Raw genomic sequence first — 11454 nt, forward strand, 5'->3', positions numbered from 1 at the left:
GGTTTGCAGAGAGTTGTTGGCCCATACATATATTTTGAGTCCATGATCAATTAAACAGTAGAAGGTTGTTGCCATATTTTCCTAAACGGGGCCTTGGAACTATGTGTGTTTTATAGCAACCCAACTTCTATATACCTTTTTTGCTCCACCCCCCTTCCCCTTTTGTTTTTTTGGGGTTTTGTTTGTTTGTTTGTTTGTTTGTTTGTTTTGTTAGGCAGTGGGGTTAAGTGACTTCCCCCAGGGTCACACAGCTAGTAAGTGTTATGTGTCTGAGACCAGATTTGAACTCAGATCCTCCTGACTCCAAGGCCGGAGATCTATCCACTGCGCCACTTAGCTGCCCCACTGCCTTCCCCTTTTTAAAGCGTCCCATCTGAACTTTGGAATTCAGTTCTCCAAGAGTGGCTCATTTATAACCTAGTTGAAAAAAACAGATTTCTTGAAAAAAAAGCTTTGAGTTAATTAAAATTATTAATATAAAAGTATCTGTGGTGAATGTAGTATCAGTCTGCTCGTTGTGAATCTGTATGCTCAAAAAATTCTGATACTCTTAGATGAAATGACAACTATAGAAAATATTCATGTGAATGACTACTTAGTCAAGACCCTAGAAATCAGAAATGACCCCACACTTTCCAATATATCCATACCTTCTGGCCAAAATCCTTTTGAAGTAGGTGGTACAAAAGAATGAGAATGTGGTTTGTAAACAAAATAAAAATCACCATATTCTGAAGCACCTGCTGTGTTAAATATCAGAACCAATGTGTTCCCTGCAAATTGTGTGTGTTAAGGAAGGAATTGGTCCTAAAGCCGCAGCTCCTTGCTTAGACGTCATCTTAAAAGCCTTTGCCAGTTTCTCAGTTGAATTGAAAAGCTTCTCACCCAGTGGCTAAAAGAAACTATCTCTTTTTGAAAGAATTACTGAAGAATTGTTTTCTGTTTCCTTTTCCTGCTATTACCAGAGACAGTAAGAGTAAGTAAGCAAAAGTAGTCCATACCCCAGCTGATAAATAAGTTGTATTCTTTTTCCATTTTGTGGAGCCTTAACACCAAAGGAGTCCCATTTCCAGAAAGGTAGATTAGAGGAAAGAGAGCATGATCTGACCAGGCAAGCTTCCTGTGTGGCCACAAGAATACTGCCTCTGTTTGTAGATCATAATCCCAACTGAAGCTCTGTGAAAAGGCAGTGCCATGAGGACTTAGAGATTGAACTAGAGAACTTCAAAAGCTCCTTCCAACTCCTTAAGATTCTGTAGTGCATATATTGAGTGGGACGTAGATACTGAGTTCTGAATGGGAGCCCTCTTTCTAGATAGCCTCAGATATTAGGTTAGAGTTTCCCTAGCAGGAACTTCGTGATCACATGAACTCCTTGCTCCTAGGCATCCTAGCTGCTCCACTGGGGTGTGGGGGCATCTGGCATCAAAGCCTCTCTATTCTGCTCATGAATTGTGGTGCCAGAGACTAACCGACGTTGCTGGTGGTGTGCCTCAGCCTCACTCATAATCTCCCTGAGTGTATGGTGGACTGCTGTCGCTTCCAGACACTGCCTGAAGAACATTATAAAGGCTTCTGGAGAAACCATGAGCCCCAATTCAGGCAGTTGCAAACTCCATTCTGGGTAGTTGACTCCTACTAAAGTGTTGTTAGAGAACAGGAGTTTTCATTTGAAGCTCAGGGCCGTATAGCTCAAAGTAGGTGTCGTGTCAGAACAGCTTAAAGGGGTTAGCAGAACTGTGGGGCCTCAGATAGTGGTGCCATACTTATTGGGCTCCCTGAAAACCTGCCTGACACCCGCAAGATGCTTTTTATACTACTTGGTTCTGCTTTTCTAGCAGGGAGGAGGAGGAATAGAGGTAATTCATTGAACATTTAAAATCAATGTAACTCATAACTTTTAGGTGCTTTCTGATTAGGTTAGAACCCTGATAGGGCGTGTCCCAGAAGTAGATTCAGTTAAGATAAGCAATATAAGCCACCTGTCTCCTTGAACAATATAATTGTCCGCTTCTCACCAACCCCACTCCCCAAAAAAAGATTTGAAAATGTAATTCTATGGCATCCCAACTGTAGGATCTGATTTAGTGTGGGATTGAGTACAGAAATTCACTACTTACAGCCCTTTAAGAAACCCAAGCTTTGTCATAACATTCAGCTGATAAAAGGACACAGTGACCACAGACACAGGGAAAACCCTCCTGGTTGTTAACCAACCTTGTGCGAAGGATTTCCCCGAGGTCCACCAGTGGCCGTGGGGGTAATGTATCATTGTATGTGCAGGGACCCCGGTTAACAGCAGTAACAGCTGGAATTTACATAGCACTTACAAGTTTGCAAAGCACTTTACATATGTTACTTGATCCTCATGACAACTCTTCTGAGAAGGAAGTGCTATTATCCTCATTTTATAGATGAGGAAACTAAGGCTGAGAGGTATTAATTGACTTGCCCAGGGTCACACAATTAGTGTGATTAGTGACAAATATCTTGAGGGAGAATTTGAACTGAGGTCTTCCTCATTCCAGGTACAGCACACGATCCATATGAGGCCAGTTTCAGGCAGTACATACCACCAACCTATGAACTACACAAATACTGTTTAAGGCAGTTGATGAGAAAAGGAGTGCATGGGAAGAATACCAAATTTCTGCTTTTACAAACCTTAGTATTAGAATTTGTCTTTGATTGGTAACGGAACACTTCTATTTCTGTGGTGCCTCTGGGGTAAAACCTTAGGGCTGGAGATTGCTGTGAATAAACTCTTAATTGATAGAGGAGAGTAAGCAGGTTGGTAGGTCAGCGCTATGGATGTCTGCATGTTAGGGTTTTTTGATTGACTGGAGAATAGGATGCAGACCCTTTAGGCCTATTCCAGCTCTTCTTTAAGTACCAGGGCTTTAGCTGGCCTGCAGCAGTACCAGCAGTACCCACTGTGTGGGTCACAACTGAGCACTAGTCACAGCTTTTAGTGTGTGCATGTGTGTGTACATGCATGTGTACATGTATACACTGTGCACCTGTTCCACAGGATACAAACCTTTTGTGGGTTCATGTTAGGAAATGCTTTATTGTATTGCTCTTCTACAAAAAGTAACCAACTCTGTTTTGTTTTTGAATCCCAGGGCAAAGCTACAAAAGAAACTGGGGAATAGCAGTGCTCCACCATGCGATACCATTGTGGTAGCTTACTACTTCTGTGGAGAGCCAATCCCTTACAGGACCTTGGTCAAGGGGCGTGTGGTCACCCTGGGTCAATTCAAAGAGCTCCTGACCAAGAAAGGAAACTACAGGTAAGAGCAGAAATGTCTGGACTGGTAGTACTCACACAGGAAACTTAGTTACAACCTGGAGGCCTAGAGAAGCACCAGCACGAGCCTCGTTCTTCATTATAATTTCTCCGGGTCTTTGTTCTCAGAGATTTCTTACCTAGGAGTTTTGGGAGAAGTATTTCTCCTTGCCTCCACAATGTGTTTGTCAGTGATGTGCTACCAGCCTACCAAGTTTGTTTGGCATGGCCCAGGTTTCCCTCTCAGCTCTTTTCAGGTTGCCTCATGGATTGTGAAGTAGCTACAAAAGCTTAACCACCAAATGATGGCATTTTCTTTCAGCTTCTCTTTCCCTTTATACCTTTGGAAGAAGAGGCATAACAAATCAGATAGTAAACTCTGAAGATCTGTATTTTTGATGTAAATTTTTAAAGAAATAACCCAGTCACCTTCCATGAGAGGCTGTGGATCAGGTGGGTGACTAAAAGGCCTAGTTACTGCCACTAACTTTTGTAGAAGTTATATTCCGTAATAATGGAAGTAGATTTTCTTCTTTTAGTCTAATCAGTTATCTGTACTTCATACTTTAGAATTCCTATGTATATTTCATTATTTGTACTGGCAACATAAGCCCCTTTTTCATTGTATTAGAGAAACAGAAACAAACTGTGAGAAGAATGCCTAAATTAAAGGACAAGACTTTTTTTTTCTTTTTGGTGAGGCAATCCAGGTTAAGTGACTTGCCCAGGGTCACACAGCTAGTACGTGTCAGGTGTCTGAGGCCGGATTTGAACTCAGGTTCTCCTGACTTCAAGGCTAGAGCTCTCTCAACTGCGCCACCTCACTGCCCCAAAGGGCAATAGATAAAAGCTCTGAAAGGCAGCAGAGAAGGACTTGACTGTTGTCTCTTCTAGGATGGTACCAGGAAAGAGTCAGAGACCTGGATTCAAGTTCTAGTTTACTCCACTGACCAAGTCTGTGACTTTGGGCAAATCATCTACCCTCTGTGATCTCTTAAATTCACTCCATAAAGTGAAACTCAGTGATCCCTTCACTCTGATATTCAGTAATTCTATCCATTATGTCCATGTCCACTTTCACACCAAGCCAGGCTGTGTTCACATAGCATGTTCTCCAGTCCTTGCACGTGAAACTGATGGAAGAGCCCTTTCCTTCCCAGTTGTAAGTGACATGACCTTCCTCTCCATTATGCTCAGCAACAGCTCAGAAAATAGTGGAAACGTAGATCAGAGGAGAGAGGGAAGCAGATGGTCCCCACCCCTCCCTATCCCTACGTCTCATTCAGCTCAACAGTACTCTGGTGGTGGGTTTACCTTTCCCCTCATAGTGCTTCTAGGAAGGCAAGCATGCCCATGGTGCTAAGAGAGAACAGACAATGTGTCATTTGTTCCTCCTCTGCTGTCCCTGTGCGTACTTTCCACACTGTCTGTCCTCATGCTGCACAGGGGCAAAGACAGCAGAGGCCCCAGTAGAGACAGCAACAGAGGCTCGAGTGAAGCAGTTAGCCCTTGTGACAGGAAAAACAAGCACTTAGCACGCGCGCACGCATTCACGCGCACGCACACCCAGAAAGAAGCTAAGTGTGGATCTCCAACCTTGGAGGGAGGAGGAGGTGAAGGGTCATTAACGACCTCCTTTCAAAGCAGGCAGTCCCAGCCCTTGGGTCCCCCAGAAATCCTGTTCCAGGCATCTCATCTTAGATCTTTTTCCAGGGCTTCTGCTAGCGACGCTTCCCTTGTCTTATACCAGCTACTTTAGCAATTTTATCATGGAAACGTGTTAATAAAAAGTCTGGGAAAATCTTACCCTGTGAGCTCATTTTAAGGGTGTGACCTGTTGGAGAAAATCAACAGCTCTACAAGAGACCCAACTACTGCTCTGCTCTCCACATCATTCCCTTCCCCCCTACACATAGAAACACACTGTTCCCCCACTTACAATCTCTCCATTGGCCCCAGCCTAGAGGTTAAGTCTACAGCTGTTGTTCGGGGATTTAGGGTGGAGGATAAGCAGAACTGTGTTGCTTCCTCATTTATAAACATGCTCAAGTTATTTCCAGCCCGTGGGCTTCAACATGCAGCCAGCCCACAGGGTGGAAACCAGCTCTGGAGGGTCTCCCAGTAAAGGTTACAACCAATGATTCATTGTTACCGAAGTGGTTCTTCTTGGGAATTACATTTCAGGAGAGGAGAAGTCCTCTGTCCTGCCAGCCATGTCGGTAAGGCACAGCCCAGCCTAGCCTTCCTGGTTAACTTGTCCCATGTGGGCAATCAGCCAGGAGCAGGGTCCTCTCTGCTCAAACCTACAATAAGGGGTATTTGTATCAGCAAAGTTGGGGGAAGGAGTGGTTATCTCATCCAGCTCCCAGGCTCCTGGCAGAAAACTCATGAAACAGTGCCCAGCTAACATATAACAAGTGCTCATTTACATACTTGTGTAACTGAGTTGAACCATTGGAGACTGAGATAGACATCGATGTGAGTAAAGAAGTTGAGAGTGAAAGCCGAATCAATCAGTGTCCATATGAGTGTTTGTTACTGGCCTAAGGGTATCCCAGGACCCTCAGTTGCCCCCTGATACATAATCATCCCTTATTCCTGTATTCATTCAGAAGATGTTTATTGAGCAGAGCCTGTAGCTGCAGAAACCTGGAAATAGTTACAGAGCAGTGAGTATGAGCTGAGGCAGTATGGACTACAGAGGATTTAAGACAAAGGAGACCTGAGAATGGAGGGTGGTGAGTTAGAAAGGACTTCTTAGAAAAGATGAGTTTTGAACCTGATTTTGAAAGAAATGATAAATGGAGAGGCAAAAAGATTGTAGGTAGGGAGAAGAGGGCTGAATAGAGACAGGAATCCGTGAGAAACTTGTATTCTAGATATGGTGAAAAAACTGGAGCAGAGACTTTACGAGATAGGATTGAAGAGGTTGAGAGCTGGGCATGGGTCCCTTCAGTCATTGTGCAGGCATAGACTTAATGACTATGAATCCTGGGGGCTCCACTCTGTCTCCTTGCTGATGTCTCCCACACCAGTTGTAGCCCGGATTTTTTGGAGTACATGTTAACTCTAGGGAAGAATCATAATTGACCATCAGATACCATATTCCTTAGGAGGCAGCATGATGTAGAGGATAGAGCACTTGTTTTGAAATCTAGGAAGACCTGGGCTTATGTACTGCCTCAAAAACTTACTAGGTTTGTGACCTTGGAGAGGTCACTTAACTGCTCAGCCTCAGTTTCCTCATCTGTAAAACAGGGATAACAGCACCTGCCTCACAGGGATGTTGTAGTATATAAGATACTATATGGAAAGCATCATTGATCAGGGAGATTAAAATAAAGGTCTAATTGTGACTTCTTATATTATTCCAATTCCCCTTCTTGTCAACTCTCCCTTACCCAATTTCCTTCTGTCTTGCAGATACTACTTCAAGAAAGTGAGTGATGAATTTGACTGTGGGGTAGTGTTTGAGGAAGTTCGAGAAGATGATGCCATCTTGCCCATTTTTGAAGAGAAGATCATTGGGAAAGTGGAGAAAGTGGATTAATCCCCTAGACTTCCCATCTCCCACACTCTTCCAGGTTGGGCACCACTGCCGAGGGATTCAGAAACAGAGAGCAGTGCCAGACTAGCAGCATCCTGCTCAGCTCTCTATCCCAAAGGGCATCACACAGGCCCCATAGGGTTGTAACCTCCTGTGGACCCTCCCCAGTCGGCATTGTCCACCAGGGGTTGAGGATTCCCCTTTGAGAACTTGCCTACATGCAAAATATTCTATGTAATGTAGTGTTGTACAGTTGTACTAGAAAGTATATGACCTTGTTTACTAAAGCTCATATTTTTGATATATTGTAATAAAGGAAGATATTTCCAGTGTCACAGTGCTCTTATGTAAATGTCAGACATATAGGTACTTTGGAAATTGCCAAATGTGTACAGATCTAATGATCTGTCCCATCTAAATACCCTTCCCTCTACCTGCAAACCCCCAGCCCCATATCTTCTATCTGGGTGATTTTATTTCATTCTCTCACATTATCTTTGTGTATGCTTCTAGGTGGGGGGGGGGGGGGTCAGTCTTTGAAAACCTATCAGTGCAGATGCTGAGGAGGAAAGAGATCCCACCCATGAGTTAAACCCCCAGAGCAATCAATATCCTTTGAGACCCGTATACCTACACACATTCTTCTTGGGAGTCTAGCCAAGGCAGCCTTGCCTCTTTCTGTGGGAACAAGCCATTGATCACTTACTATTTAATGTTCTCTCTAACATAATTTGACCCAACCCTCCATGGAGGAAACTTGCCCAGATCAAAGAGGTCAGAGCTATAGCAGGATGCTTTGAAGGCTGAATTGCTGTCAAACAGCAGATTTCCTATGGCAGAGGTTTCAAATACGTAGCCCAGGGTCACATGTGGCCCTCAACGCTCTCCCAAGTGTGGCCTGAACCAGATTAAGATGTAATTGAGAAATATTTAACAAAATAAATGGAAAAAATAAAATGTAGATAATATTACATTTTAAAACCAAGTCAGTAGGTGGCCCACAGGAATCCTCGTGTACAGATTGGTGGTCCCTATTTCTATTGATACCACTGCCCTAGAGTATCACTGAGTTGATCTTGGCACTGAGAGAGATCAGGCCTCTCTCCCACCACTCCCACCCCTCTCTGTAACTTAAGGCCTGTCCTCAGAGGGGAACTTGCCCTCACTGCTGCTAACTACATATAATGTCCGCTGTGGTTTTCTAACTGTCCTTCCCTGATCTGTCTGAGCAAACTGTTGGTCCCTAAGCTTCTATCTCAGTCAGATCAGGATGGGACATCGACGGGTCATCTAGCCTGGGCCCACTGGAAAGGCGAGGGATCAGCCTCCTCTCCAGCAACGTCGAGAGTGACCAGGCCTCTCTCCTCACCTGTGGCTCCCCTGCTGCTCTCCCTTCAGCATGGCCCCACTCATGCCCACATCTCACTGACTGGGACCCCAGCCCTAGGTGGGCACAACAATGCCCTGGGAAGGAGGGCAGGGGCCTCCAATACTGTAGATGTCACCGAGTGCCTTGAAACGCAGTCTTGTCATTTGCCTGCCACTGTGTGAACCCCAGCAAATGAGAACTTGTCTTCATCCAGGGAACTAACTGCATTTGACTCTTCAATCTTTTTAAAGTTCTAATTGTTATCCGCTGTCCAGTGAGATGTTTTCTTGTGGCCTGACCATAGCCCTTTTTCATTTCCCTGTTTCTAAAGGGTCTCATTGTAAATATGTACATTTTCTAAGGCCAGCTTAGCTGCCCCAGACCATTTTTCATGCTCTGACTTGTACAATTATCTTTTCAAAGGTACTTGGATAATAATGAAATTAAATAAAATTTTAAAAAACACTCTACTCTGTGGTTTGCATGGAACTGAAACAGGTGGGGATGGGGTTAGGGAACAAGGGCAGGAGAGGTCTATTTCCCTAGAGAGGTTACCTTGTCTCCGCCTTTGCTTCCAGCTACTCCATTGGTAAGATCTCCAGGTTTTATTTGTTTATTTTAGAGCTCTCTCAAGCACTCCACAACCTCCTTCTTATTAGGCTGCCTGACAGCCCTAGCTATGACAGCTGACCTGAGGACATCAGGTGAAGGAACACTTCCTGGTACAGATAGACCTTGGCATTTTTCAGCTCTGCCTCTCACAGATGCTAGAGACTGCAACAACTTGTAAATGTGAATGCTTTGGCAAAGAAACAGTAACCAAAGACTGCTGTAGGCCAGTCTTTCTCAGATGTAGAAGACCAGCATGCTGCCAAACCCACCCACCCACCCACCTACCTACCCCAGAGCTATCAACTCACAGCCCTCCCTACCACCACCACCACCACCACGTGAACCTGGCTACTCTATATCACCATAACTGTCTCCAAATACCACCCATTGGCCTTCCCCACCCCTCAAAGTGGTATCTAGTGGAGGTAGAAGGAAGTGCTAGTCAAAAGAATTGGGGTCCAAGGTCTTCAGAGCTTTTTTATTAAAAGAGGAAGAGTTGAGTCTGGTGTTGGGGCTACTGAAGAGATCATTTACCTGACCTTGCCTCATGAAACAGCAGCAAAAACTAGTCTGTATCTTCTGCTAGAAGTGGAAGATGATTTCAGAACGAAAGACTTATCAAGCCTGGCATATAATGTGCTAGCCTGTGGCACAAAAGGAAGGAAGTGGTGTAAATGGACTCACTGTTTCCCTCCAGTACCGACAGAAATCCGCCATCTTGTCCATCGGGGAGACAATCCTTTAAGAGAAAGGTCATGTCTGATAAAACCTTTGGAGAGACCCAAGTGTCACATTGGATGGTTGTGATTTTTTGGAATGTTGGGGGTAATTTCTATACTCTCTCTTTAGTCAGTGGGAGGGGACTATTGATCACATGGTGGAAATAATCCTACAATAATAAAGGCTATGCCAATGCTGACAAACCCTACCACTGTAGAAAAGCCATTAAGCACAGGCTTAGAGTCACTGTGTTCCTGTCCAGCCCGTTAAATTTGGAGAAGCTCATTATAGGGTCAGTGATCAATTTTTTTGGCCACGGTCATCCCTCTCGACTTGAAGGGATTGCAATCGGTAGAGGGAATCATCAATATATGACAAGGATCTGTGATTTTATCAATCAGAGAGGCAGAGTGGTTTTCAATCTTCCTTTGCCTTTGTGTGCCATCTATGAATTTTAGAGTTTCCTGAGGCTAAGGTTAAGTGACTTGTTCAAAGCCGTACAGCTAATGTCAGAGGTAGGGATAGAAATTACCCACTTAGCCAGGCTACCTTACCAAATAAGTATCCACACTTAAATCTTTGAAGTACTGCATTTGTGGTGCACTAAAAACCTGACATGTCAAACGTTACCTAATTTTCCTCTCTATGGCACTTTATAATCCTCTGGCCAAACTGTCTTGCTTGCTATTTCCACACCGTTTCCCATTTCCATGCCTTCGTACTGGCTGTCCTTCGTGCCTCAAATGCCCTACCTCCTCACCACCCCTTATAATTTAGTGTCCTTCAAAACTCAGTTCGAATGCCACCTCTACATGAAGCCTCTGCTGATTTCCTACACCACCTTCTATGCCCTGTCTCCCAAAACTTCTTGATAGTCGTTTATATATTAATATACAGGTATATACATATGAATATGAACACCAGGGCCAGGGTGTTCTGGGACTGAACCTTTAAGCAGAATTCTGGCCTAGAGGGAATCAGAACTGGCCAAGCTTGCTCCTGGACCTTTAGCTCAGAAATAGTTTTGAAATTAAGAACAACCTAGTCTGAAATTAGCACTTCTAATTTCTTTACCCTGGTATATTATTTCTGAATTGTAAGTTCTCTTTTCCCATGTAAATAAGGCCTAGAAAACATTCAAGCATGTAGAGAGGAGACATAGAAGGGGAAGAAGTGAATGCTACCCTAGGGAATCTGGTTACAAAGAGAATGGAGTAATTTTACGAAGTAGTAAAAAGTTAAATCCACGAAGCCGAAGAAAGCCCCTCATATTGGTTCAAAATGGAGAACCTGGTTCCCACGAATTTGTTACAGTTCAGTGAGGCCTAAGGCCCAAGACTGCATCCTTTACACACAGCTCCTCCCATGAATAAAACAGTAGGAGTGTCTCCTCACAATCCCATCTCATGGGAAAATAACCTTTACAATCCTGCCAGAACTCAGCTGCACAAAGCCGTCCCAACTAAAGCGGAAGGGTCTGTGTAGATCAGAAGGGAATCAGCTAATGTCTAAATTCTCCACCTCAAGGTCTCCAGTTCCCATGGATGAAGGTCTGTCCCTTGACAAGAAGCAGAGAAAAAACAAGCCTGAGGGAACTGGACCAGAGTTGTCCTGACAACACCCGAACCAACCTCCACTGATAGGCCTCTCCTTTCCCTTCTCTCCCCACCTCCCCGCCACACCCCAAGCGTCAGGGATAATCTTGGGCTCAAAACCTTTATTATGGAAGCCCCAATGGCTTCAAATTATCTTGGTATTATCTGTTCTCCACTCGATCAGACTTCTCCCCCATTACTCACATCTCTGCCTGCTTCTCGCCCCTAGAACCCTACCCAAAATACCAAGAGGTGGGGAAGGGATCAGGATAAATGAAGAGATGTTAGGCGCCTGAGAGAATGAGGAGAGGGAAAAGCAGAA

At 44.3% G+C, this 11454-nt stretch overlaps 1 protein-coding gene across 2 annotated transcripts in view; it reads left to right on the plus strand.

Annotated features, from left to right (window-relative positions):
• The window catches only part of LOC114043686 (axin-1), a 159968-nt gene extending 152797 nt beyond the window's left edge, over positions 1-7171 (plus strand). For both annotated transcript variants that reach the window (XM_027862772.1, XM_027862773.1), the window contains 2 exons: positions 3126-3293; positions 6713-7171. In XM_027862772.1, coding sequence (XP_027718573.1) covers positions 3126-3293; positions 6713-6839 — 295 coding nt within the window. In that variant the 3' untranslated portion in view covers positions 6840-7171. The remainder of the gene's footprint in view (positions 1-3125; positions 3294-6712) is intronic.
• The last annotated feature ends 4283 nt before the right edge of the window (positions 7172-11454 follow it).

The sequence above is a fragment of the Vombatus ursinus genome, unplaced genomic scaffold, assembly GCF_900497805.2.
Source record: "Vombatus ursinus unplaced genomic scaffold, bare-nosed wombat genome assembly UNPS02014770.1, whole genome shotgun sequence".
NCBI classification, from domain to species: Eukaryota; Metazoa; Chordata; class Mammalia; order Diprotodontia; family Vombatidae; genus Vombatus; species Vombatus ursinus.